Genomic DNA, 21,976 nt, shown 5'->3' with positions numbered 1-21,976 from the left:
GGAGAATTTGGACTCCAGCTCCCAGAATCCCAGGCTATTGGCCAAGATGGCTGAGGCTTCTGGGAGATGGTCCAAAGTCTCACAAAAGACCACTGATAGATATAGATATAGATAGGTGAAGTCTATCTTATATATCTATGTATGTTATATGTTCATAGGGAGGTTTAGTCTGCAGTGTAAAGGCTTCACGGTCATTATCTCTGCTTCCTTTGTGTTCAACAGTAAGCCTGCCTTTACACTTTCTTTGACTTTCCTCACTAGTAGTTGCTGTAAGTATGGCCCAAACTGTGCCCTTGAAGAGCTTTTGGACTCCATCTCCCAGAAGCCTCAGCGCTGTTGGCCAGTCGCTTGGGACTCTGGGAGCTGGAGTCCACAACATTCCCTGCTCTTCTGAGGGGAAAAACATAGACATCCCCAGTGGCGAGCGAGACTCGAGTTTCGTCCTCTGCGTGAACCTCTAAACTTTTATTTTGTTTCGTAAGTCTATGGCGGCAAAGCCGGGAAGAGGAGAGTTGAGTTTGCGACTGTCGCTTTACGGCAGGAGGGAACTTTGCGTTTCGCGACGGAGTGGCGGAAGCGAGCGAGCGCCGTTGGCCGGGCGGGTTTGCTTTACGGCTGTTGTGGGATGAGTGTTTACGACTTGTTTCGGGGCTTTTTCGGCTTCGGAGGGGAGCGCCTTCGGTGAGGAAGCGGGGCCCCTCCTTCTGTCTCCGCCGCCCCTCTTTCTCTGGGGAAGGCAGTCACACTCTCTCAGCCTCAGGGCCAGGAAAGGCCCAAGGCCCTGAGGAGGAGGAAGCCAAAAGGGAATGGAACTGGAAGGAAGGAAGGAAGACACCCAAGAACAGGAAGACTTGGGAACAGTCTGGGGAGGAATAGTAGTAGTAATAGTAGTAGTAGTAGTAATAGTAGTAGTAACAACAACAGTTCATAAACGGGGAAGATACATTACTCTGTAAAAATAGTAGTAGTAGTAGTAATGAATAATGGAAAGAGTACATCTACTCTGTATAAATAATAGTACTAGTAGTAGTAATAGTAGTAATGAATAATGGGGAGACTGCATCTGCTCTGTAGAAATAGTAATAATATTAGTAGTGGTAGTAATAGTAATAAATGAAAGGATGGGGAGGTTACATTTGCACTGTAGAAATAATAGTAATAATAATAATGAGGAGGCATCTACACTATAGAAATAACAATAATAGTAATAATAACAATAACCATCCTTCTTTCTTGGATGGAGGCAGGGAACAGGAACCAACCAACAATGCGAAACAGCACTGAAACCGCATGAGTTGGGCACCACTTGTACCTTTCCCTGGCTCCCTCCTACTACAAGGTTCCTCAGGACCCTCCTTGGATCCCCCTTTAATGGCTGTGGCTCAGCACTGTGGAATTCTGGGAACTTGTACCTTTCCCTGGCTCGCTCCTACTACAAGGTTCCACAGTCGGACCCTCCTTGGACCCTCCTTTAATGGCCGTGGTTCAGCGCTGTGGAATTCTGGGAACTGTAGACTACACCTAGCTTTCTATGTCAGAGGCCTCCGGTGCCAAAAGAAAAGTGCAGATCCTGGGGCTCCAGGGGTGAAAGTGGTGTGAGACTGGGTTATTTCTGCAGTGTGGAGGCAGCCTTGAACCCTGTTCATATTCAGCCAGAGCTGTTGAATTCAGTGCAATCCATTTCTGTGGAGACAGAGGTGAGATTGGACTCTCTCTGTCCCCCACCGTCTTTTCCCTATATGACTTTCAGCCCTATAAATCTGATGTCTTAGGGCTAGGAAAGTGTCACAGCCTCATATTCCTGTATCCTTTTCAGTGAACCTTTGTCTAAAACCAATTAAAAACCTATTAATTCTTACCTGTCTTTAAAAAAGGCCATCCAACCCCAATGAAAAATAACGGGATACACCTTTTTCCCCATAGAAACCACATAGCAGCCTATTGATTTCTCACATAACAAACATGAAATGTTGTACCATAAAGATTTAGGCACTAGACCTTTACAGAAACCACCCTTTTTAATAAACAAAATCCTTATTACCTTATAAAGCTCAAAAGAGGAGTCCTATAAATGTATAAATGGTCAGATCAGGAACAACTGAATATAATTGCGTGTCTTGTATACTTGTATAGCCAGTTATACAAAATATACTACACTACATAATATGCAGTAGTACTTTAATACGGAGTTTTGATTTGGGGGTGGCCTTTTTAAAAAAAACTTAGGGGAATTAGCACTTTTTAAATTTGTTTTTAAGCAAAAGTTCATCAATTTATGACACAGCCCTTACTATTAGGTGGTTCCTACTCATGTTGAACTGAATCTCTGTTCCTGGAGCTTGCATCCATTGCTCCATAGTCTCTGGAGCAGCAGAAAACAAGCTTGCTCCCTCCTCAATATGAACAGGGCTATCATATCACCTCTTATCCTTCTCTTCTCCAGGCTAAACATACCCAGCTCCCTCAGTCTTTCCTCATAGGACTTCATGGTTTCCAGACCCTTCACCATTTTAGTCGTCCTCCTTTGGACGCATGGCTCCAGTTTCTCCACATCCTTTTTGCATTGTTTTCCCCAGAACTGGACACAACATTATTCCAGGTGAGGCCTGACCAAAGCAGAAGAGAGTGGACCTATGACTCTTCCTTGCTCTTGCCACAGGCCCAGAGACCCCTTCTTTGGGGGGATCATGTGGGACGACGATGAAGACGACGATAATGACGATGGTGGTCCCTCCTTTGAGGCGAGAGGCTTTGAGGACTTTGGGTTCGGGTTCACCTTTGGCCCAGGAGGGATGCGTTTCCGCAATGCCTTTGGGTTTGAGGAGCTCTTTCGGGACTTCAATGACCTCTTCAGCGAGATGGGGACCTTGGGCTTGCCTTCGCGGCCTTTCGGTAAGTGCTGCCTTTGCATAGAATCAGAGAGTTGGAAAGGGCCACGAGGCGAAACCCATGCCAGGCAGGAAGAGACAACTCAAACAGTCTTGAAAAGCAGCCATCCAACCTCTGCTTAAAGCTCTTCAAAGGAGGAGACTTGCATAGACTCATGTATACAGACCCTGGTCCCAAATGCACTGCGGAAATAACCCAGTTTGAGAGCACTTTAATTGCCCTGGCTCAGTGCTTGGGAAATCCTGGGAAGTGTTGTTTATTCTGGCACCAGAGCTCTCTGACAGCGAAGGCTAAACCTCTCACAAAAGGACAGTTCCCAGAATTCTCTAGCACTGAGCCAGGGCAGTGGAAGTGGTCTCAAGCTGGATTATTTCTACAGTGCGTTTTGGACCCCTGGGAGTTACACAGACCTTGCTCTTCCTAAATCCCCAGTTGGGGATTCTGAGAAACTGAGTCCAAGAAGACATTTCCCCCAAGCTCTGCCGAAATCCACCTTTCTCTCAATGTTGAGACTCAAGGCAGCTAACAAGATCTTTAAAAACTATCTAGATTAAAACGATCCAAGAAGATAAATATAAATATCCAGATTTCAAGGACAGTTAGACAAATAATCATGTTATGTTTTTGCCATTAGGCTTTTGGAAACTGACTGGAGTTGGTTTCTAATGCTGCACAGTTTTGTTTTAAACACTAAAAAACGTTAAAATTAATTGAAAGACAGCATGCAGACCTTAAAACAATGCTGTGCAGCATTAGAAACCGAGTCCGGTCAGTTTCCAAAGGCCTCATGCCATAAAACATCTTAATGCAGTGATGGAAGGACAGGAATGGGATCGTTCTGGCCTCCATATTGAGGGAGTGCCAGAGTCTGAGAGCCTGAGAAGGTGGTTCTGGGTCCCGCAATTCAAAAAGGGCATTGAGAAACTGGAGCCATGTGTCCAAAGGAGGGTGACCAAAATGGTGAAGGGTCTGGAAACCATGAAGCCCTATGAGGAAAAATGGAGCTGGGGATGTTTAGCCTGGAGAAGAGAAGGTTAAGAGGTGTTATGATAGCCCTGTTTAAGTATTTGAGGAGGGAGCAAGCTTGTTTTCTGTTGCTCCAGAGAACAGGACCCATTAGGAGGAACTTCCTGACAGTAAGGGCTGTTCGATGGTGGATCACACTCCCCCAGAGATTGTAATGGAATCTCCCACCTTGGAGGTGTTTCAACAGAGTCTGTATAGCCATCTGTCAGGGATGCTTTGACTGAGAGTTCCTGCATGGCAGAATGGGGTTGGACTGGATGGCCCTTGTGGTCTCTTCCAGCTCTATAATTCTATGGTGGGACAGAGAGAAGGGCCTGACCAGACAATCCTAGAGCTCTCATGGACTCATAAAGGGATATATGGTCATCCAAATACTTTGGGCCCAAGTGGTACAGTGCTTAAATTGACAGGAGTTCATGGCAGGTGGGGTGATGAGAGACCTTTTTATGACTTTGCCTAGGCTTGTCTTGATTTGACTCTCCTCTGCCCACAGTGTTCCCTGGAGTAGAAGCACCGCCACCGACTGACCCATCTCTCACGAAGAGGCAGACGCTGCGAGATTCAATGCTCAAATACCCGGACAACCACCGACCCAGCGCCAGAGCACTGGAGGAGAGCTTGAGTCCTCCAGCTCCAGAGAAGAGGCCTTGGCGTTCCTTCCAAGGGGTGCGTGAAGCTGTGCTTGTCTCCTGCTCCAGGCTTTGGCCCCATTTAGTGACAGGCAACATGGAAGAAATAATGACCAGGACAGATAGGTGAATATTGGTTGAGTCCATAGGAGAATGAGGGCTGTTCTTGAAAGGTGTGAGGTTTTTGTTTGTTTTATACCTTCCACTTAAAGTGGGGCAGTCCAAAAGAACACTTTCCTGCTTAACTCAGTTCCATGTGCTAGTGACATCTGAGCATTAGCACACGAACCCTTTGGTCCTTTTGATTCAATATTATTGTAGATGTTGTTTTTTGAGTCTCGTTTTGTTAATATGTCACCAAATCTAATGGACCAGTGTAAAGGAAAGGCAGTGAGTGTTACTCCAACAATTCAGAAAGTGGATAGACTATAGAGCCCAGGGAGGTTTTGAGCAAGTGGGCATCCGTTTTTTAACTGATTCCTCACATGTAGGACTAGAGTGTGTTAAGGAGAGAGGAGGCTGTAGAAGGTACATCCGCTGGTAGGTTTGTACAGAGGAGGAGCTTTTAAAATGGTTATCCCACACAGACCAAGGACTACATCAGTGTCTGAGCTTTCATTCTGTGTTTGCTCCCCTTTGTGCTTTCCACCTTTGCGCTTTCCATCTTTCTCTATAGTCTCCTCACAAACCTTATGAGTAGTCTTCTTTTGCAGCTGCACGAGAATCAGCCGGCTCCTGCAAACATCCCAAAAGAGGATGGAGGTGAGAAACTGACTTGGTCTGTGTGTGTGTGTGTGTGTGTGTGTGTATGTGGGGATAAACTGTGATCCAGGGCCAAAATATCAAAATAACTACACATTTGGGACTTGTGAATCCAGGCAGCTCCTTTGAAGAACTCAGAAAACAGTACTGTTTTGGGCAAGACGTTCCCTCATCCTCCACTGGCCGGGTTTATTCTTGTCCATAAAGCTCTTTGGATTTGTGAGACTAAGGCAGAAGGCTATGTATACACAGCAGAGAGACCGAGGCTGCAGCTGTTCTGCAGAATTAATGCAGTTTGACACCACTTTAACTGCCCTGGCTCAATGCTATGGGATCCTGGGATCTGTGGGTTATTGTGGCACCAGAGGTCTCTGCATGTAAGTTTATCTAGTTCAATCACATCCAGTAGTTTTATTAGCCACTCATCAATTGAGTTCCAATATTTAGGCAGGAGAATGCGTGCAGATGCCACCATATATAGAATTAATTTCCAGTGTTCCTTTTGAGTTGCTGTGTCCAATACTGATGTCATGTTAAGCAAAAATAATTCAGGTCTCATAGGGATACATTTCCCTGTTATTTGTGACATTTTAGTGTGTATTGATTTCCAGATTCCAAAGTATGATTGACAATACTTGGATATTGCTTGGCCAAACGTATCCAAGGTTTCATCTGTGAAGTGTTGGAGGTTATGTGAGAGTTCTGCCTAAGGAACCCTCCATGGAGTAATGTGAGTTTATTGAGCCAAGAATCTGTACTAGTTGATGCTTAGTCTTCTCTCTTTCGCAGACCTAGATTTGCGTGTCAAATCCGAAGGCCTTGAAACTATCCTGCCATCAGCCCAACCCCGGTCTTATTTCAAAAGCGTCTCCATCACAAAAGTGGTGGCACCAGATGGGGTGAGTCACGTGGAATGGCACCAAAACTGTGTGTGTGTGTGTGTTAGTGCATCTGTGTACTCCCTGTTGTAAGGTACCATCAGAAAGCAAAGGTATAAAATTACCTTCAGGGTATGTGTATAAGGTATGCGTGAAACACAATTGAATTTTGTGTTTAGACTTGAGTCCCAGCTCCAAGATATCTCAGTAAGTATATGCAAATATTCCAAAATTAAAAATAAAATCCAAAATGCCAAAAACTTCTGTTCCCAAGCATTTGAGATAAGGGAGATTCAACCTGTATTGTGAGGGGAGGGGATGTCACAATGTTTTTAAATCGGGGCAGTTGGGGGCTGGTGGAAGATTTGGAGGGCTGCAAAACCCAGGTCTGGAAGCCACATGTGGCCCAGAGGCTGGTCTTTCCCTATCCACATGTTATACTGTCTCCCTCAGTTTTGGTATCTCAGCCATTTTCTCTCTCCTTTTCCTTCAGACAATTGAGGAACGCCGGACGGTGCGTGACAATCAAGGCCATGAGGAGACAGTTGTCACTCACCGGGGCGGAGGGGAACCAATTCTGGATGGTGGCCGGCTGGGAGGACCAGGTGAGTGCCAGGTAGAGATGCCCAATTTTAGAGGAGAGCTGGAAGTCTAATAGAAAAGCAGCGAAGGAGGGCAGTGTATCTTTTGTGTGCCATTCATCTGTGCCAGATGCTTAGAATCCCAGTTTTGTTCATATTTTAAAAAGGTGTCTAGCCCATATGCTTACCTTGAGAATTGTAGGTTCATAGACTGTGCTTGCTGAAATCTTGGATTTAAGGTGCATTTTGTGCATGCATAATTTCCTTTTATGGCCCACAACAGAGATAGGAAAGTTAATCAAAAGGGGCCAGTGTTTTTCAGTTATTCATTAATAAGCTAAAAAAAATCTAAGTCAGTTCCATCTAGGTTTGGAAGGGAAGAAAACAGGCCTTGTATAATGTGCTAGCCTTGAATTTGTTGTTTTAATGTATTTTAACTGGTTCCAAACCTTTTGGTGATTTAATTGCTTTTTAACTTCTGCATGGTGTTAATCTTTACCTACAATTGTGTTAACTGTTGTAAGCCACCTTTCCTAGTCCCAAACTGGAGATCATGTGGGATATAAATAAATACAAATCTAACAACAGCTTAACTACTAGCTTTATGTCAAATTGCCCTATACATTTAAGTTAAATATCAGCTTTAAAAGCTTTACCAGGATGAAGCTGAGAAGTCAAATAATTAGGATTAATTCATTGTATCATATATCCTGCCTGTCACCCCAGACTTGAATTTAAAGTACCTTGTGAAACTTAAAACAAATACAGTTACAATATCAAAATCAGAAGCAAAAGAAAGGCATATGCTAATAAGAATCAATACAAAAACACAAAGAAAAATATTACATGGCAGGAAAGCAAACGCCTGGGAGCAATCACCAAGAAGGCCCTATCTTCTGTGTTCCCACCAAACATGCCTGGAAGGTGATAGACCTGAGAGAAATGTTGCCCCAGATGGTACAACCCTTCCTCCAACAAGAGTTGCTCTGGCCCTTAATTTCATTGCACCCCTTTGCAAATAGAGGCTGCTTCCCAGCAACAAATGTGAAAAGAGAACTGGGGAGGAAAAATGAAGTTGAGCTAGTGGAGCAAGAGCAGCTCAGTTTCCAATTCACTGAGTGACGCTTTTCACAGGCCCACGCCACGGAGAGAACCTGAATGACTCTTCTTCCATCCTGGACACCTTCTTCCGTCGTTGGTTCTCAAGCCGGTAGTGCTGCCTAGTGAGTAGCATTAGAGGTAAAGGGGTAGGGTTGCAGGGGCCACTCTCCAGCTGTTTGAGCCAACCCACCCTCTCAGAGCTGCCCTTGGCAATGTTTCCACTCCAGACAAGGTGCTTTAAGACAGGGGTGGGCAATGTGGCCTGAGACCCACATGTGGCCCCAGGACCAATTGTATGGCCCTCAGCTGTCAATAATTTATTTTTGTCCTTCTAGGGGTCGTGGAGGGCATTTTTGCCACATTTTTGGCTACCCTGGGGCATTTTTGGCCCAGGAGAAGCCTTTTTCTAAAATGGGAAGCAATGCCCTTCAAATGCAGTGGACTTGGTTGGACAACATTACACACTGCACCCAAGTGCATTGTACCATTAATACATTTTAAAAATTACAGGGAGGAACCATACTAGCTAAAGAAAAAAGATGTCCCAGATAGCACTCATAATAGGGGAATCACTCTGGGGGGTGAGAGGGGGTACAGACCACACTGGGTGACACCTCAGAGGGGAGTGAACAACTCTGGGGTGGCCATTCCCATCTGTCTCAAGACCTTCTCTGGCTGCCCTCTCTGCTAGCCAGGATCCCTCTGCCAGCTATGGCCACTGGAGGTGGGTTGAGGCATTGCTGCCACCCAGCAATCCCTTCTGGGTCTGGGTCTTTCCTACTTGGCCAGCAGCCCTGCACATCTGGAAGGGCTTGGCAGGTGGCAGCAATGCTCCACCTGCACTATGGCAGAGGCGCCCTAGCTGGCATAGGAGGTGGATGAAGGTATGTGCCAGGCAGACCAGGGGTGACAGCATGAGTTACCTCACTGGAGTGACACCAACCTTAGTGGTGCCAATACCCATAAACTGAACAGAGGAAGGACATTTGCATTTTCGAAGCTCTGTGTTGACTCTTGGAGGTCCAAGGGATAATTTGGCTCAAAGCTGGTCTCCAGAAAAGCCCAGCAAAGAGGCAAGGTGTGCTGTGGGGGTTTTTTTGTCTCACTGTTTGGTTAACTGTGCGTCTTTTCTTCCTCTCTCTGCTCCGTGCCATCTAGGTGACACTCGCTGCTCTCTGTCCCACCTTGGAAGCCAACTACGACTCCAGCTCCTGCCTTGTATCTAATTTCTTTCTTGTGTGACTTCAGCTGCTGGATTGTCCCTCTGTCTTCTGAGAAGGCCTTGCAGCCAAGAAAAATGACAATGAAATAAAGTCTCTATTTATTCTTTGAATGTATTTGGGTGCTCTTGTGACATGCAAAGTCTCTGTCAAGGGGGAAATTGGGGCCAACAAATTACCAGGGCTGCCTTCTTAAGAGGTTTGAGTAGGGTGGGCAACTTCAGCCAGTGAGGCAGAATCTGGCCTTCACGTCTTCCCAAAAAGACTACCTCCTCCATGTCACCATGATTTGGTGGTTTCCCAGCCTTTTCCCTGGATGCGAACAGGTCAAAATGCTTCTCCTAAGGCTTCATTACTGACAGAAAGGGCTTTCTGTCATGCTGGTCTTTTTTTGCCCCATCCTCATTGAGGCTGCCATCCTTGCTATCTTTCTGACAGCAGGCGAAACCTTGCTTGTTTCAGCAGAACTTTGAGGACTTAGAGGGAACGGGCCTCGCATTTATATGTTGGATTATCGCTTTCTTTTTTGTGGTTTATGTTTTTAAACAAGTTTTACATTTGAAGGAATTTGCTGCTGCTCCATAGATGACACAGAACAGTGGACTCAAACTACAGGGAAAGAGATCTCATCTAAACATTTGAAAGAACTTTCTGACGGTAAGAGCTGTTCAATCCTGGAACAGGCTACCTTGGAGTATGGTGAAGTCTCCTCTTTTGGAGGTTTTTAAACAGAGGTTGGAAGGCCATCTATTACAGGGAGGTATTTCCCTGCAAGATAGAAAGGTTGGATTGGATGACTATTGGAGTCCCTTCCAGCTTTATGCGTCTATTAAATCTTTGATAGTTTAATTACATTTTAAACAAATGAATATGGTAATTATTTAGCTATCTTTGTTTAGTTGGATAAGGCAGGATACAGAGCTCAAAAACAGCTCAGGAGGCCATGTGTTACACTCTTCCGCTGTCTCTGGTGCTCAGGATACCCTCTGTTTCCAGTCCACCCACACAAACAGACTCCTTTACTATCTGTCATTTCATCATCCATCTTCATTAAGTACTTTCTTAACAGTTTTAGTATATATCCCTGGAGTCTCTCTCTCTCTCTCTCTCTCTCTCTCTCTCTCTCTCTCTCAGGCTTTAGATACCAACCTCCATTTTAATAGCTGGTTGGGTTTGGGTCAGCGTCTGGTAGCAATGCATCCCAAGGATGTCAGGGTGATTGAAGACACCACACATGTTGTAAAATCATCATAGGTTTGTGAAACTGAATGCCACCAGAGTCACCACGGCTGTTTTACTGAGTGTTTTCATCAGCTAAGATAAGGACAGAGTTCCTGAGAGTTCCTGCATGGCAGGGAGTTGGACTGGATGGCCCTTGTGGTATCTTCCAACTCTATGACAATGACAGTTGCAAGAAATAGTGCCTTTTCAGGAGTAGCCCCGTGGCCGTAGATGAGGAATGTGAAAGGGATCTAGGAATCTTAGACCACAAGCTAAGCATGAGCCAACAGTGGGATAAAGCAGCTAAAAAAGCCAACATGATCATAGTGTCTAAATCAAGGAAAGTAATAGTGCCACTCTGTTCTGCTTTGGTCAGGCCTCACCTGGAATACTGTGTCCATTTCTGGACACCACAATTCAAAAAGGATATTGACAAGCTGGAACATGTCCGGAGGAAGGTGGCCCAAATATTGAAAGGTCTGGAAACCCAAAAGCCCTAGGAGGAGCGGCTTAAAAGAGCTAGGTATGTTTAGCCTGTGGAAGAGAAGGTCAAGAGGTAAAGTCATAGTTAGGTTGAAATATTTAAATTTAAGGGATGTCAAAGGGATAGAGAAAATGTGTTTTCTGCTGTTCCAGAAACTAAGAGACGGAGCAGTGGATGCACACTACAGAAGAAGAAATTCTACGTCAACATTAGGCAGAACTTCCTGGTGGTAAAAGCTGTTTGATAGTGAAAGATGCTTCCTTGAAGAGGAAAATCTCCTCTCCTTTTCCACCTGTTGAATTAAATGAGTGCAAAGCACTTGCAGCGACTGAAGTAAGCTGGTGACAAAGGAGGAAGTGGGAGGTAGAGAAACGGGCATTTTAAAAGCAAGTGGGAAAATGGGATGGTAGAGAATTAATCAGAACTGTGGTTTTTTATGGGTTTTTCGGGCTATGTGGCCATGTTTTATGTTTTAGAAGGCCACAAAGCCTGAAAAACTCACAAAAAAACATGGATGCCAGCCATGAAAACCTTCGACTTCATATCAATCAGAACTGTCTCTGGCAAATTGGGGCAGTTGGAGGGTAAGCTACTTTTTTAGATGCCGCTGGCAATGTAAGACTGATTGAATTTTGCACATGGCATTCTAAGAAGATGTCCTAAAATAAAACACCCCAAGGGTGGGATTTTTTGTTGTTGCAAGCTGCTGTGCCATTCAAACAACATCTGTGTTTAAACTGGAGATGTGTTCTTCCATACGTTCTTGGATTCCAGTTCCAATCATCCTCTGCCATTCATCATGATGGCTAGGGCTGATGGGAACTGGAGTGCATGAAGAGCCAGCAGTTCCCCACCCACAGTCTAAACCAGCAGCATGAAACTTGGACTGTCCTGGTTTTTAATATATTTCTAAATAATAGTGGTAGTTGTAGTAGTATTTTTGCCATCCAACACTGAGCAATCCAAGCCAATAGTGAATGATGATGGGACCTGCAGTCCAGCATCACAGGTTGCCCACCTTGCTTTGGTGGCAAATAGAACTATTTGTATGTGGAGTTTGACTAAAGTATATTCTGTCAGTATTACATAATGTGTACTGGGTACACATGTTCTCTTTGTGTGTATACATCACATGCAGAAAGAGAACACCAAAAACATGGTTAAGTCTTATTATAGAGATGGAAAACCTCACCTCCAAACTTGATGGTCAACATCAAAATGGCCACACCAACGTCAAGTGAATGGATAAGGCTTATCTATTCTTCTTCATTAATATCTCTTGTCATCATGACCACACACCAATGTTGCTTGACCCCATGTGTCCCAGTCTTCATCTGTGGAACATAGAATCATAGAGTTGGACGAGACCCCAAGGGCCATCCAGTCTAATCCAGTCCTGCTGTGCAAGAACTCACATTCAAAGCACCCCTGACAGATGGCCATTCAGCCTCTGTTTAAAGACCTCCAAAGGTCAAATGGAGGTATGAGCAGACAACACACAGCTGTCTAGAAATTGTTGTTGTGTGCCTTCAAGTCATTTTTGACTTATGGTGACCCTAGGGCAAACCTATCTTAGGAAGATATGTTCAGAGAAGGTTTGTCATTACCTTCACTTGGGGCTAAGAGCATGTGACATGTCCAAAGTCACTTGCTGGGCTTCATGGCCAAGGTGGGAATCAAACCCTGGTCTCCAGAGTCATAGTCCAACACTCAAACCATTATGCCACGCTGGCTGAATAGCAATTCCTAGAAGTCCTTTGCCAGCACAGTCAAGGATGAAGGACGCTAGGAAGTCCAATGTCATCCAAAGGGCTGCATGATTCCCACCTCTGGACTCGACCGCGAGCTCCGGCTGATTCCAGGGATCTTCACTCCCACACCAGAGGAGTGTAGAGATACTTTGGCCTTGCTCCAGAAAAGTCTGTGTCCCTTTTGCAATGTGCCCTTTTGCCCTTATGCAACGTCCCTGGTGCAAGTCAGTGGAGCATCATTATCAACAGTAGCGATAAAGTGGCACATGGGAGCTGATATATAAGCTCCCTTTGGGGAGGCTGCTTTACCATCCCCATTCCACCTTGTAGTGCCTAGTCTGTGCCCTTCTGGATGGCAATGATTTACGCCCGCTTCTTGGCCCGGGTGCGAGCCTGTGTCCATCTTCGCAGAGTCCTGGTCCGGCAGTGCCTTGCAGAATTCTTGGGGGTCTTTATCCTGATTGTGAGTTTTCCATTTTGGATGGGAAATAGTGGGAAGAAGTAGAGTTCTGTTGTGTTCATGGATTGGAGATCATGACAATTGCAAAGGGGACAGAATCGAAGAGCTTGTCTGTGTTTTGGTCTACATTAGCTTTCTTCAACTTTGTGGTTGTTGGGAGTTTTAGATGACAATCCCCATCATCCCTGAATATTAGCCATTTTGCATGGGAACGATGGGAGCTGTATCCCAAAACATCTGGGGAAGCGAACGCCATCAGAGCACTGAATTGTTGCTGCTAACTCACTTTGGCTTTTAAAAAGCACCTTTTCTAGGCCGCACTGAGTTCCACTTCTGGGGAACGAGTGGGATGCTAATAATAATAACAACAACTACTACTACTACTACTGCTGCTGCTGCTACTTGTTACTGTTAATGCATTACAATTAAAAATGCATGCAGCTTGTTAAGTTGCTTCAACCTCATTGTTTCTGGTCACTTTTTAGTTCTTAAATTGGGATGGAGGGAGAAGGATCCATCTTGAAAAGTAAAGATGGCCAAATGTTAAAATCCTCTTGGTTAATTTCAAATGGAGTAGTCCAATTGAAGCAAATTTTGAAAAGCAAGTCAACACACAGGCAAATAAATCCCCTTGATTCCAGGAAGCTGACTCCAGCCAAATTCAGGCACAGAAGAACAAATAGTTGATTGATTGATTGATTGATTGATTTTATTTTAATTTATTTCAAGATGGGTTGCAGTCATTTAAAAAGACAGAAGTAAAACACTGATTACAAAAGTTTTTTAATATACGTGTGTGTGTGTGTATAATTAAACATTACCAACATTAAAACATAAGTTAAAAACAGCATACAGTTAAAACCAGTAAAAACTATTAAAACATGAGGACATTGCTATGCAATATCCATCCATCCATCCATCCATGAACATGAATATGCAGGTGTGTATGTATGTATGTATGTATGTATGTATATATGTATCTCTATATGTGCAGCTACTGCAAATATATATGCATGCAAACCTTCCAATGTTCCAGTTTGGCAGGGACAGTTCCAGTCAATCCTCTGCCATCCCACTTTCTTGGCTGCATATAACATGTCCCGGTTTCTCTCTTCTCCTGCTTTCCTGCTTTGTCTTCCATTTGCTTCAACTGCTGCAAACTGAATCTGCGCTCAGTTAGAAGAGGGAGAAGATAGGAGACGCTTGCTATTTGTGGTTTCTCTATTAGTGTTTTTTTCCTTCTTTAGGCTTTCCTAAACTCTGCACATAAATTCCAGAGATTCTCTGCCTGAAATAGTAGCTTGGCGCTCTCTTTCCCATTCATGTTTTTTGCTCTCTCACGCTCCAATGTCGTCTTGGTTTTCATCTGTGAAATGTTGGAGGGTGTGATACACGCAGTGACTTTTCTAGTTCTTCTGTGACTTTGGAAAGGAATGCCTCCATCCCTGTCTATTCCCCCTTAAAATAACATAGGAAAGTTAACAGCTAAACCATGCCTTCTAAGAAAATTGTAGCTACAAGTTAAGGGAAAATAAGGGGAGAATGAAAAGAAATGACCAAAATTGCAGAACTAAAGAAATCAGGAATTAAATAAATCACAGAAAGTAAGAGATTCCTAGAAGGCAAGGATTTCCAATTAAATTGAGCACTGGCTTAACCTGGAAACATTTTGTCTTCATGGGCTAGCAGGTTAGCTTCTTTACATTTATATTCCAGCTTTTTCCTCTGGCAAGCTCGCATTGGCTCTCCTCCTCTTTGTTTTATTCTCATAGAATCATAGATTTCGTACAACAACCTTTTGTGGAAGGCCAGGTGGCGAGAGATTGGCCAAAGACAGTGATGTCCAAACTCTGGCCCTCCAAGTGTTTTGGACTTCAGCTCCCAGAGGCCTCAGCCATCTTGGCAAACAGTGTGGGATTCTGGGAGCTGAAGTCCAAAACACCTGGAGGGCCAGAGTTTGGACATCACTGGCCAAAGAGCTCTGATGCCACAACAAACTACCATTCCCATTATTCCATAGCACTGAGCCGTGGCACTTAATGTGGTGTCAAACCGGATTGTTTCTGCAGTGTGGATGCAGCCAGAGGGAAGCAGAACCTGGACCTCCCAAATCCCAACCCAGTGCTCTAACCATTATTTCACACAGACTCTGAGTTTTGCAGTGTTCACAACCTCTGTTCAAATGGAACATCTGTGTTTATTCCAAATGTAGAATGTGACAGAACTCGGATAGTAATTGCTTGTTGGTTGTGGTTGTGTGCCTTCAAGCCATTTTTTGTCTTAGGGCAATCCTATCCTGGGATTTCCTTGGCAAGATTTGTTGAGAGGAGGTTTGTCATTGCCTTCCTCGAAGGCTGAGAGAGTGTGACATGCCCAAGGTTATCCAGTAGGTTTCCATGGCTGAGTGGGGATTTGAACCCTGTTCTCTAGAATTGCAGTCCAACACTCAAACCACTACTGGTTACACACACATAAAAATACATACACTGCCAGCCCCACCATGAGGCAGGCGCAAGTGGCTGCAAGATGTTTAAAAAGATGGTTTGGCTCCTTGTTCTTTGTGAATGAAATCTGTATCCAGTTGAATGGCTCTGCCTGGACTCTAGCATGCATCTGTAGAGAACCACATCCATAAATACATAAATCAGTGCAAGCAGTTTAATCTGCACACCATAATCGGGTTGCACGCACCTTTTGCAGGGATCCATGGCTGCACATGATAGCACTGATGCACCATGCAGGGGGCATAATGCAGTGAAATAAATCTCTAAATAATCATTCATAGCTCTAGGAGGTCAGTCAGGCAGTGAAAGCTAGGAAACAGAGGCCTGAAATTATCCAGAGAGCTTCATGACGCTGATGCTGCGTCCCCACTCCCAAAATAATCCGTCTTGACGCCACGTTAACCACCATGGCTCAAGGCTGTAGAATAAAAACACCCAACATGGAGCTCAAAGCATTTGCATTAGCTTGCACTTTTAACACCTGGCCAATATAATTTGGAACGGCTAATAGCTTATTATGTGTGGCAACGTGTCTTGGGCTCACTTTTTCCCTGAGTATATCTTTAACCGAAAGGAAAAAACAACAACATTCTGTTGGATTTTTAAACCAGGAGAACAGAAACCATTGCAAAGTTAAAGGGATAACAGGCAGAACGGAGCTGCCCACAATGCGCAGCAGCAGTGTGTGGGCAGTGATCCTTGGCATGAAAATGAGGGTGTGCATGCTTTCATAGGGCTGGAAAGTCCTCTAATCCAGCCCTCCATCACTGCAGGGATGTGGAGTTAAAGTAGCCATCGGTTGAGTAAACCTCTGTTTAAAATCGTCCAGTGGGCAGAATAGCCCACCATCACCTGAGGAAGCTTGTGCTGTTGTTGCTGTTGTTGTTGTCAACTGCCTTCAGGTTATCCCCAACTCATGGTGACCCTCTGGATATCTCCTAGACCTCCTGTCCCCCACGTCTCAGCTAAAGTCCTGTAGATCCATGCCCATGTTATGCCTAAATGAGTCTATCCATCTGATGTGGGGTCTTCCTCTCATTTTACTACCTTCTACATTTCCTTGCATCGTTGTCTTTTCCAATGAGTTCTGCCTTCTCAAGATGTGGTCGAAGTATGACAGCCTCAGTTGATCATCTTGGCTTCCAGGAACATGTCTAGCTTAGAATCATCAAATCACAGAATCATAGAGTTGGAAGAGGGCCATCAAGTCCAACCCCATTCTGCCATGCAGGAACTCTCAGTCAAAGCATCCCCATTGACAGATGGCCATCCAGCTTCTGTTTAAAGATCTCAAAGGAAGGAGACTCCACTACACTCCGAGGAAGGAGTTTGTTCCACTGTCAAACAGCCTTACTGTCAGTTAGTTCCTCCTAATGTTGAGCTGGAATCTCTTTTCCTGGAGCTTGCATCCATTGTTCTGGGTCCTGTTCTCTGGAGCAGCAGAAAACAAGCTTACTCCCTCCTCAATATGACATCCCTTCAAATATTTAAACAGGGCTATCATATCACCTCTTAACCTTCTCTTTTCCAGGCTAAACATCCCCAGCTCCCTAAGTCTCTCCTCGGGTATGGTTTCCAGGCCTTCACCATTCCATTCGCTCGCCTTTGAATTGACCTTTTTTTTAGCTGGGGCATCACATTGTTGACTCATGTCCAACTTGTGGCCTACTTGGACTCCTAGATCCCTTTCACACGCATAAGTCTCCATAAGCCAGGTGTCTCCTATCCTATACCTGTGCATTTCATTTTTCTGACCTAAGTGCAATACCTTACATTTCTCTGTGTTGAATTTCATTTTGTTATCTTTGGTTCAACTTTCTAGTCTATTCAGATCATTTTGAATTTTGATCCTGTCCTCTGGGCTATTGGTTAGACAAGTTCCTAAAGCAGCTTGTTCTGTCGAGGACCCATTTGTTTGTCCTTTTGGCTTTCCACAGCACTCTTCTCTGACTACCACCTTTACTGTCCAGCTCTCACATCCATAGCTGGTGATAGGGAAAACAATAGATTGGACTATTCTGACTTGAATACTCAGTTGCAGAGCTTTACTCTTTAGGAACTTGTCAAGTTCTTTCATGGTTGCTCTTCCCATTCCTAGTCATCTTCTGATTTCCTGACTGCAGTCTCCATTCTGATCAATATTTGATCCAGGTTATTAGAACTCTTTAACTATTACGATTTCCTCATTATCTACATTGAAGTTATGTAGCTCCTCCATGGTCATTCATTTTGTTTTCTTTGTCTTCAGCATTCAGTTCGGCTTTGCACTTTCTTCCTTGACCTTCCTTTTCTATTTGCATTATTCCACTGTATTATTTCCAGTGTATTATTCCACTGTCAAACAGCTCTTGGCAGTTTATCACACTGGGGCTGATTTCGGCATTAAAGAGAGATTAAAGCGCATTTAAAGCATCCCACAAACAAAGCAAAAATGGTGGGTAATTGCACGAATGATTATCGCACTCAGTCATGCAAATAAAGTGATATTGGAATTGCATTGTCGCTGAAATCCCGAAAGTAAAAAGATGTGCTTTAATGCTTCTTTGTGACCACTTTAATGGCGGGTTTTGTGTGACGTGTGAATTCATAATTACATGATTTTTCCGGGATATTCACGGGATAAACTCCCAATCTCCTTTGTGTGATAAACTCCTTACTGTCAGGAAGTTCTTCCTAATGTTGAGCTGGGACCTCTTTTCCTGTAGTTTGTATCCATTGCATATAACCATGACTAGAGAACAACCATACCAAATGAAACAACAACCATAACTAGAGAAAGCAACTCCCAGAATCTTTTAGCCATCCTTGCTGGGCATTTTGGGATTTGTCACCCCCCAAAGCTGCCTTTTGCCAGCTCCATGGCCAGCTATCATAATCTCTAAGTTAATTATTTTATTTTTTGTATTTACTTTATTTATATGCAGCCTTTTCCCAGGCCTAGGACCCAAGGCTGCTTCTGTAACAACAAATTCAAAGCGCTTACAAAAAAAAAGTTTTCAAACCCATTTTAAAAATGACATTAAAACACTACAAAACTTGTTTGCTTGTTCAGGTTTGCAGTGTGGGCTTATCTCCAATTATGATTTCTGCATGTGCTGTTATTATCGCTTGGCCTCTTGCAAAGTGCATACCATCTCCTCTTTTTCTTGGTAATTGTCTAAATGGTTCCTCATTGCAATTCAGGAATGAATAAGATGTGAATGGACTGTAAATGCTCAGAATGATGAACTTTGTGTGCTGATAACAGACCCGGTAACCACCTTTCCCTTCACATCTTGCTTTGTATCTTTATAATATTTCGAATGGCCATGAGATATTTGTGCTATCTTTGGTGAGCGCAGGTTTATGAGCTGTTTTTTCTTTCTCTACTTCCTAAAGGTGATTTGTTTCACTGCTCTGAGAGACAGAATGATGGGCTAGATAGTCCTTTGGCTCAGCTCTCTTGCAGTCCTTCATAGAATCATAGAGTTGGAAGAGACCCCAAGGGCTATCCAGACCAATCCCCTGCCATGCAGGGACTCTCAATCAAAGCATCCCTAACAGATGGCCATCCAGCCTCTGTTTAAAGACCTCCAAGGAGGGAGACTTCACCAGCCTTAGATGCAGGATCTTCCCCTGTCAGACAGCTCTTACGCTCAGGAAGTTCCTCCTAATGTTTAGGTGGAATCTCTTTTCCTGGAGCTTGTGCCCATTGCTCCAGATTCTATTCTCTGGAGCAGCAGAAAACAAGCTTGCTTTTATCATCACTGTTCTGTCTCAGGCAGCACTGAAGGATAAAACAGTCCATGGGCCATTTCACTATGGATGCGATTCCTCACTTGGCCTTGAAATGACTGAATTTGCTTGGTGGTTGTTGTGAGTCTTCAAGACCTTAAGGCGAACCTGTTATGGGGTTTTCTTGGCAAATGTATCTGAGGAAGGAGACTGAAGTCTAAGAAAGCTCATGCTGACAATGTCCTTCTTTTAGTTAGTCTCAAAGGTGCTACAAGATCTCCCTACATACTTCTTCAGAGGGGATTTGCCATTGCCCTCCTCTGAGGCGGAGAAGGTGTGATTTGCCCAAGATCACCCAGTGGGTTTCCATGGCTGAGTTGGGATTTCAACCCTGAGTTTGACACTCAAACCACGAGACCACACTGGCTCTCCAGGGAAGCAGACTGCAGCCAACACTCACAGCAAGTCCTCCCTTCTCCTCTTCTTCATCTCCTTCCATTCTTGTTTTTCTCTCCTCCAGGTGATAACTCTGAGCGCATCTGCACAGTCCACCACCAGCGAGGGACAAAAGGGTGGCTATTTCAGCTCGGCCCTGGCGGGCGGTGTTGCCGTGATGGTGGCCATCCACATTGCAGGAGGCGTCTCAGGTGAGCCAGGGTGCGCTTTTGTGTTCTGGACAGAAACCTGGTCCATGTTTTCCATGCACTTCTGTCCTCCCAGGATCACTTTTTGCACAAACACCGGGCCCCTTATCTCCTCCGACTCTCTTATCTCCCCTGACCTTAGGTCCTCAGTCCCTTGGTACATGACTCAGTCATATCATGCAGGTAATCTGTGGCAGTAAACATGGAGTGCATCTTCACTACTAGGCTTGCCAAATCTCAGAGCCTGGCCACTAATCTCCAATTTTCAGGGTTTATTATCACCAGATAGGAGTTATTATTTGTTGTCGTTGTGGGCCTTCAAATCATTTCTGACTTATAGCAACCTTAAGGCGAACCATCATGGGGGTTTCTTGCAAGATTTATTTGCGAAAGGAACTTTGCCATTGCCTTCCCTTAAGGCTGAGAGTGTGTGACTTGCCCACAGTCATTCAAGGAGTTTCATGGGTGAACTGGAAATCAAACCTGGGTCTCCATAGTCATAATCCAGCACTCAAACCACTGTGATTTGATGCAGTTTTTGTTCATTTTATGTTTGATCTCTTCTCTCTTTCACAGGGGGGGCATTTGAACCCAGCTTACTCACTCGCCATGTGCCTAGTGGCTGAGTGCCCATGGTGGAAACTGCCCATCTTCTCCACTGTCCAGATCGCGGGCGCTTTTTTCGGTGCAGGCACTGTCTATGTCCTATATCATGGTAACTAACCCTGTGACATCGGGGGGGGGGGGGGGGAGAAAAGCAAGAAGAAATTAAAAAGGGAGCTGCCTGAAAAGTTTGGCATCACTTGCTTCATAGTTTTGCTGTTACATATTCACAGCCTTTCTGCATTGATTGACTCTGCAACAGCTTGCTTGCCCTCCTCTGATGTAAATGTCAAGAGAGTGTCTGTTATTTGTGTTAAAGATAGACTAAGAAGCCATAAAGAGGCCCTGAAATCAATAATCGACAGCAAGAAGTAGCTGTCAGCAGTTGCAAGGTACAATCCCTCGCAAAATGGCATCCAGATGTACTGCAGGGGACAACTGGCCTGGTTTTCATCTTTCAAACATTGGAGGGCATCAGGTTTTGGGTAGGCAGTATGTTTAGGGGCCAAGTAAAAAAGTTAGGGGCCACGTACAACTCATGGTCTGCATTTCCACAACCCTGGTCTTGAGTAATGGGAAAATCAAAATGTCTGGTGTCCTCTTCTTCCCTACCTACAGATGCCATCCACCACTATAGCAATGGGACCCTCAAAGTTACCGGACCCCGTGAAACGGCCTCTATCTTTGCCACCTACCCAGCTCCTTACCTGTCACTGTGGAATGGCTTCTTTGACCAGGTAAAAGCACCAGCTCTTCCCCCTAGAAAGTATGATGCTGTCATGACAGTGCCAACTTTTGCCCATCGCAATCTGGATACTTTTGTTGGCTGTCTTCTGCCTTCATTGAGTCCTGCCAAGACGGACGATCTGGGGAACCTGCTGTAGACTTACCCCAAAGAGCTTGGAAATTGAAATGTTTTAAAAGGTAAGGAAATGATTTTGATATGAGATAGACTTTCTCATGCTAATATTGGGCAGGAGATGAACATCATCTTAGCTGGTTTAAGGCAGACTCCAGTTTTGAGAAAAGACTGGACCGTGGTAACAGAGCATGTATTTTGCACACTCATGACACCAGGCTTCGTTCTGGAATGTGTTCCAACTTTTAGTCCAAACTTGAAATGAACTATTCAAAATGCAGAATCCATTTGGTTTTTTTAAAAAAAAACAACCATCTTCTTCCCTCATATCTTTGTGTCATATTGCTGAGTTTCCTTCTGTTTCTTAACCAAATACATAACCCAGAAGTGACTGGAAATCTACTCTCAGGTTTTGTTTCCTTTATCCTTTAAGATTGAACTAAAATTCAGAGCAGATTCACCAACTTGCCCTTGCATATCTGTCCTTGCATGGTGGGGTGGAAGGTGGCACTGGTCTCACAGTATCTGATGGGGAGAGCCAGCATGGCATAGTGGTTTGAGTGTTGGTCTCCAACTCTGGAGACCAGAGTTTGATTCCCAGCTCCTCCATGAAAGCCACTGGGTGATCTTGAGCAAGTCACACACCCTCA

At 44.5% G+C, this 21,976-nt stretch overlaps 1 protein-coding gene across 4 annotated transcripts; it reads left to right on the top strand.

The window, feature by feature from the left end:
- Positions 1-549: 549 nt before the first annotated feature.
- Positions 550-9,199, top strand: HAX1 (HCLS1 associated protein X-1). Of its 4 annotated transcripts, none has more exons than XM_042439765.1 (8): positions 550-681; positions 2,660-2,892; positions 4,409-4,581; positions 5,258-5,306; positions 6,096-6,205; positions 6,678-6,789; positions 7,900-7,988; positions 9,025-9,199. In XM_042439765.1, exons 1-7 carry the CDS (start codon positions 626-628, stop codon positions 7,977-7,979), a joined length of 813 nt encoding a protein of 270 aa, XP_042295699.1. In that variant the 5' UTR covers positions 550-625; the 3' UTR covers positions 7,980-7,988; positions 9,025-9,199. The 4 variants fall into 4 exon arrangements, with proteins under 4 accessions (XP_042295699.1, XP_042295698.1, XP_042295700.1 ...); XM_042439764.1 differs by having other exon boundaries at positions 7,900-8,004; XM_042439767.1 differs by lacking the exon at positions 550-681 and adding an exon at positions 1,543-1,697 and having other exon boundaries at positions 7,900-8,004.
- The last annotated feature ends 12,777 nt before the right edge of the window (positions 9,200-21,976 follow it).

This window comes from Sceloporus undulatus, chromosome 9 (assembly GCF_019175285.1).
Source record: "Sceloporus undulatus isolate JIND9_A2432 ecotype Alabama chromosome 9, SceUnd_v1.1, whole genome shotgun sequence".
NCBI classification, from domain to species: Eukaryota; Metazoa; Chordata; class Lepidosauria; order Squamata; family Phrynosomatidae; genus Sceloporus; species Sceloporus undulatus.
The sequence above is the reverse complement of the archived record's forward strand: the minus strand, read 5'-3'. Positions and strand labels throughout refer to the sequence as shown.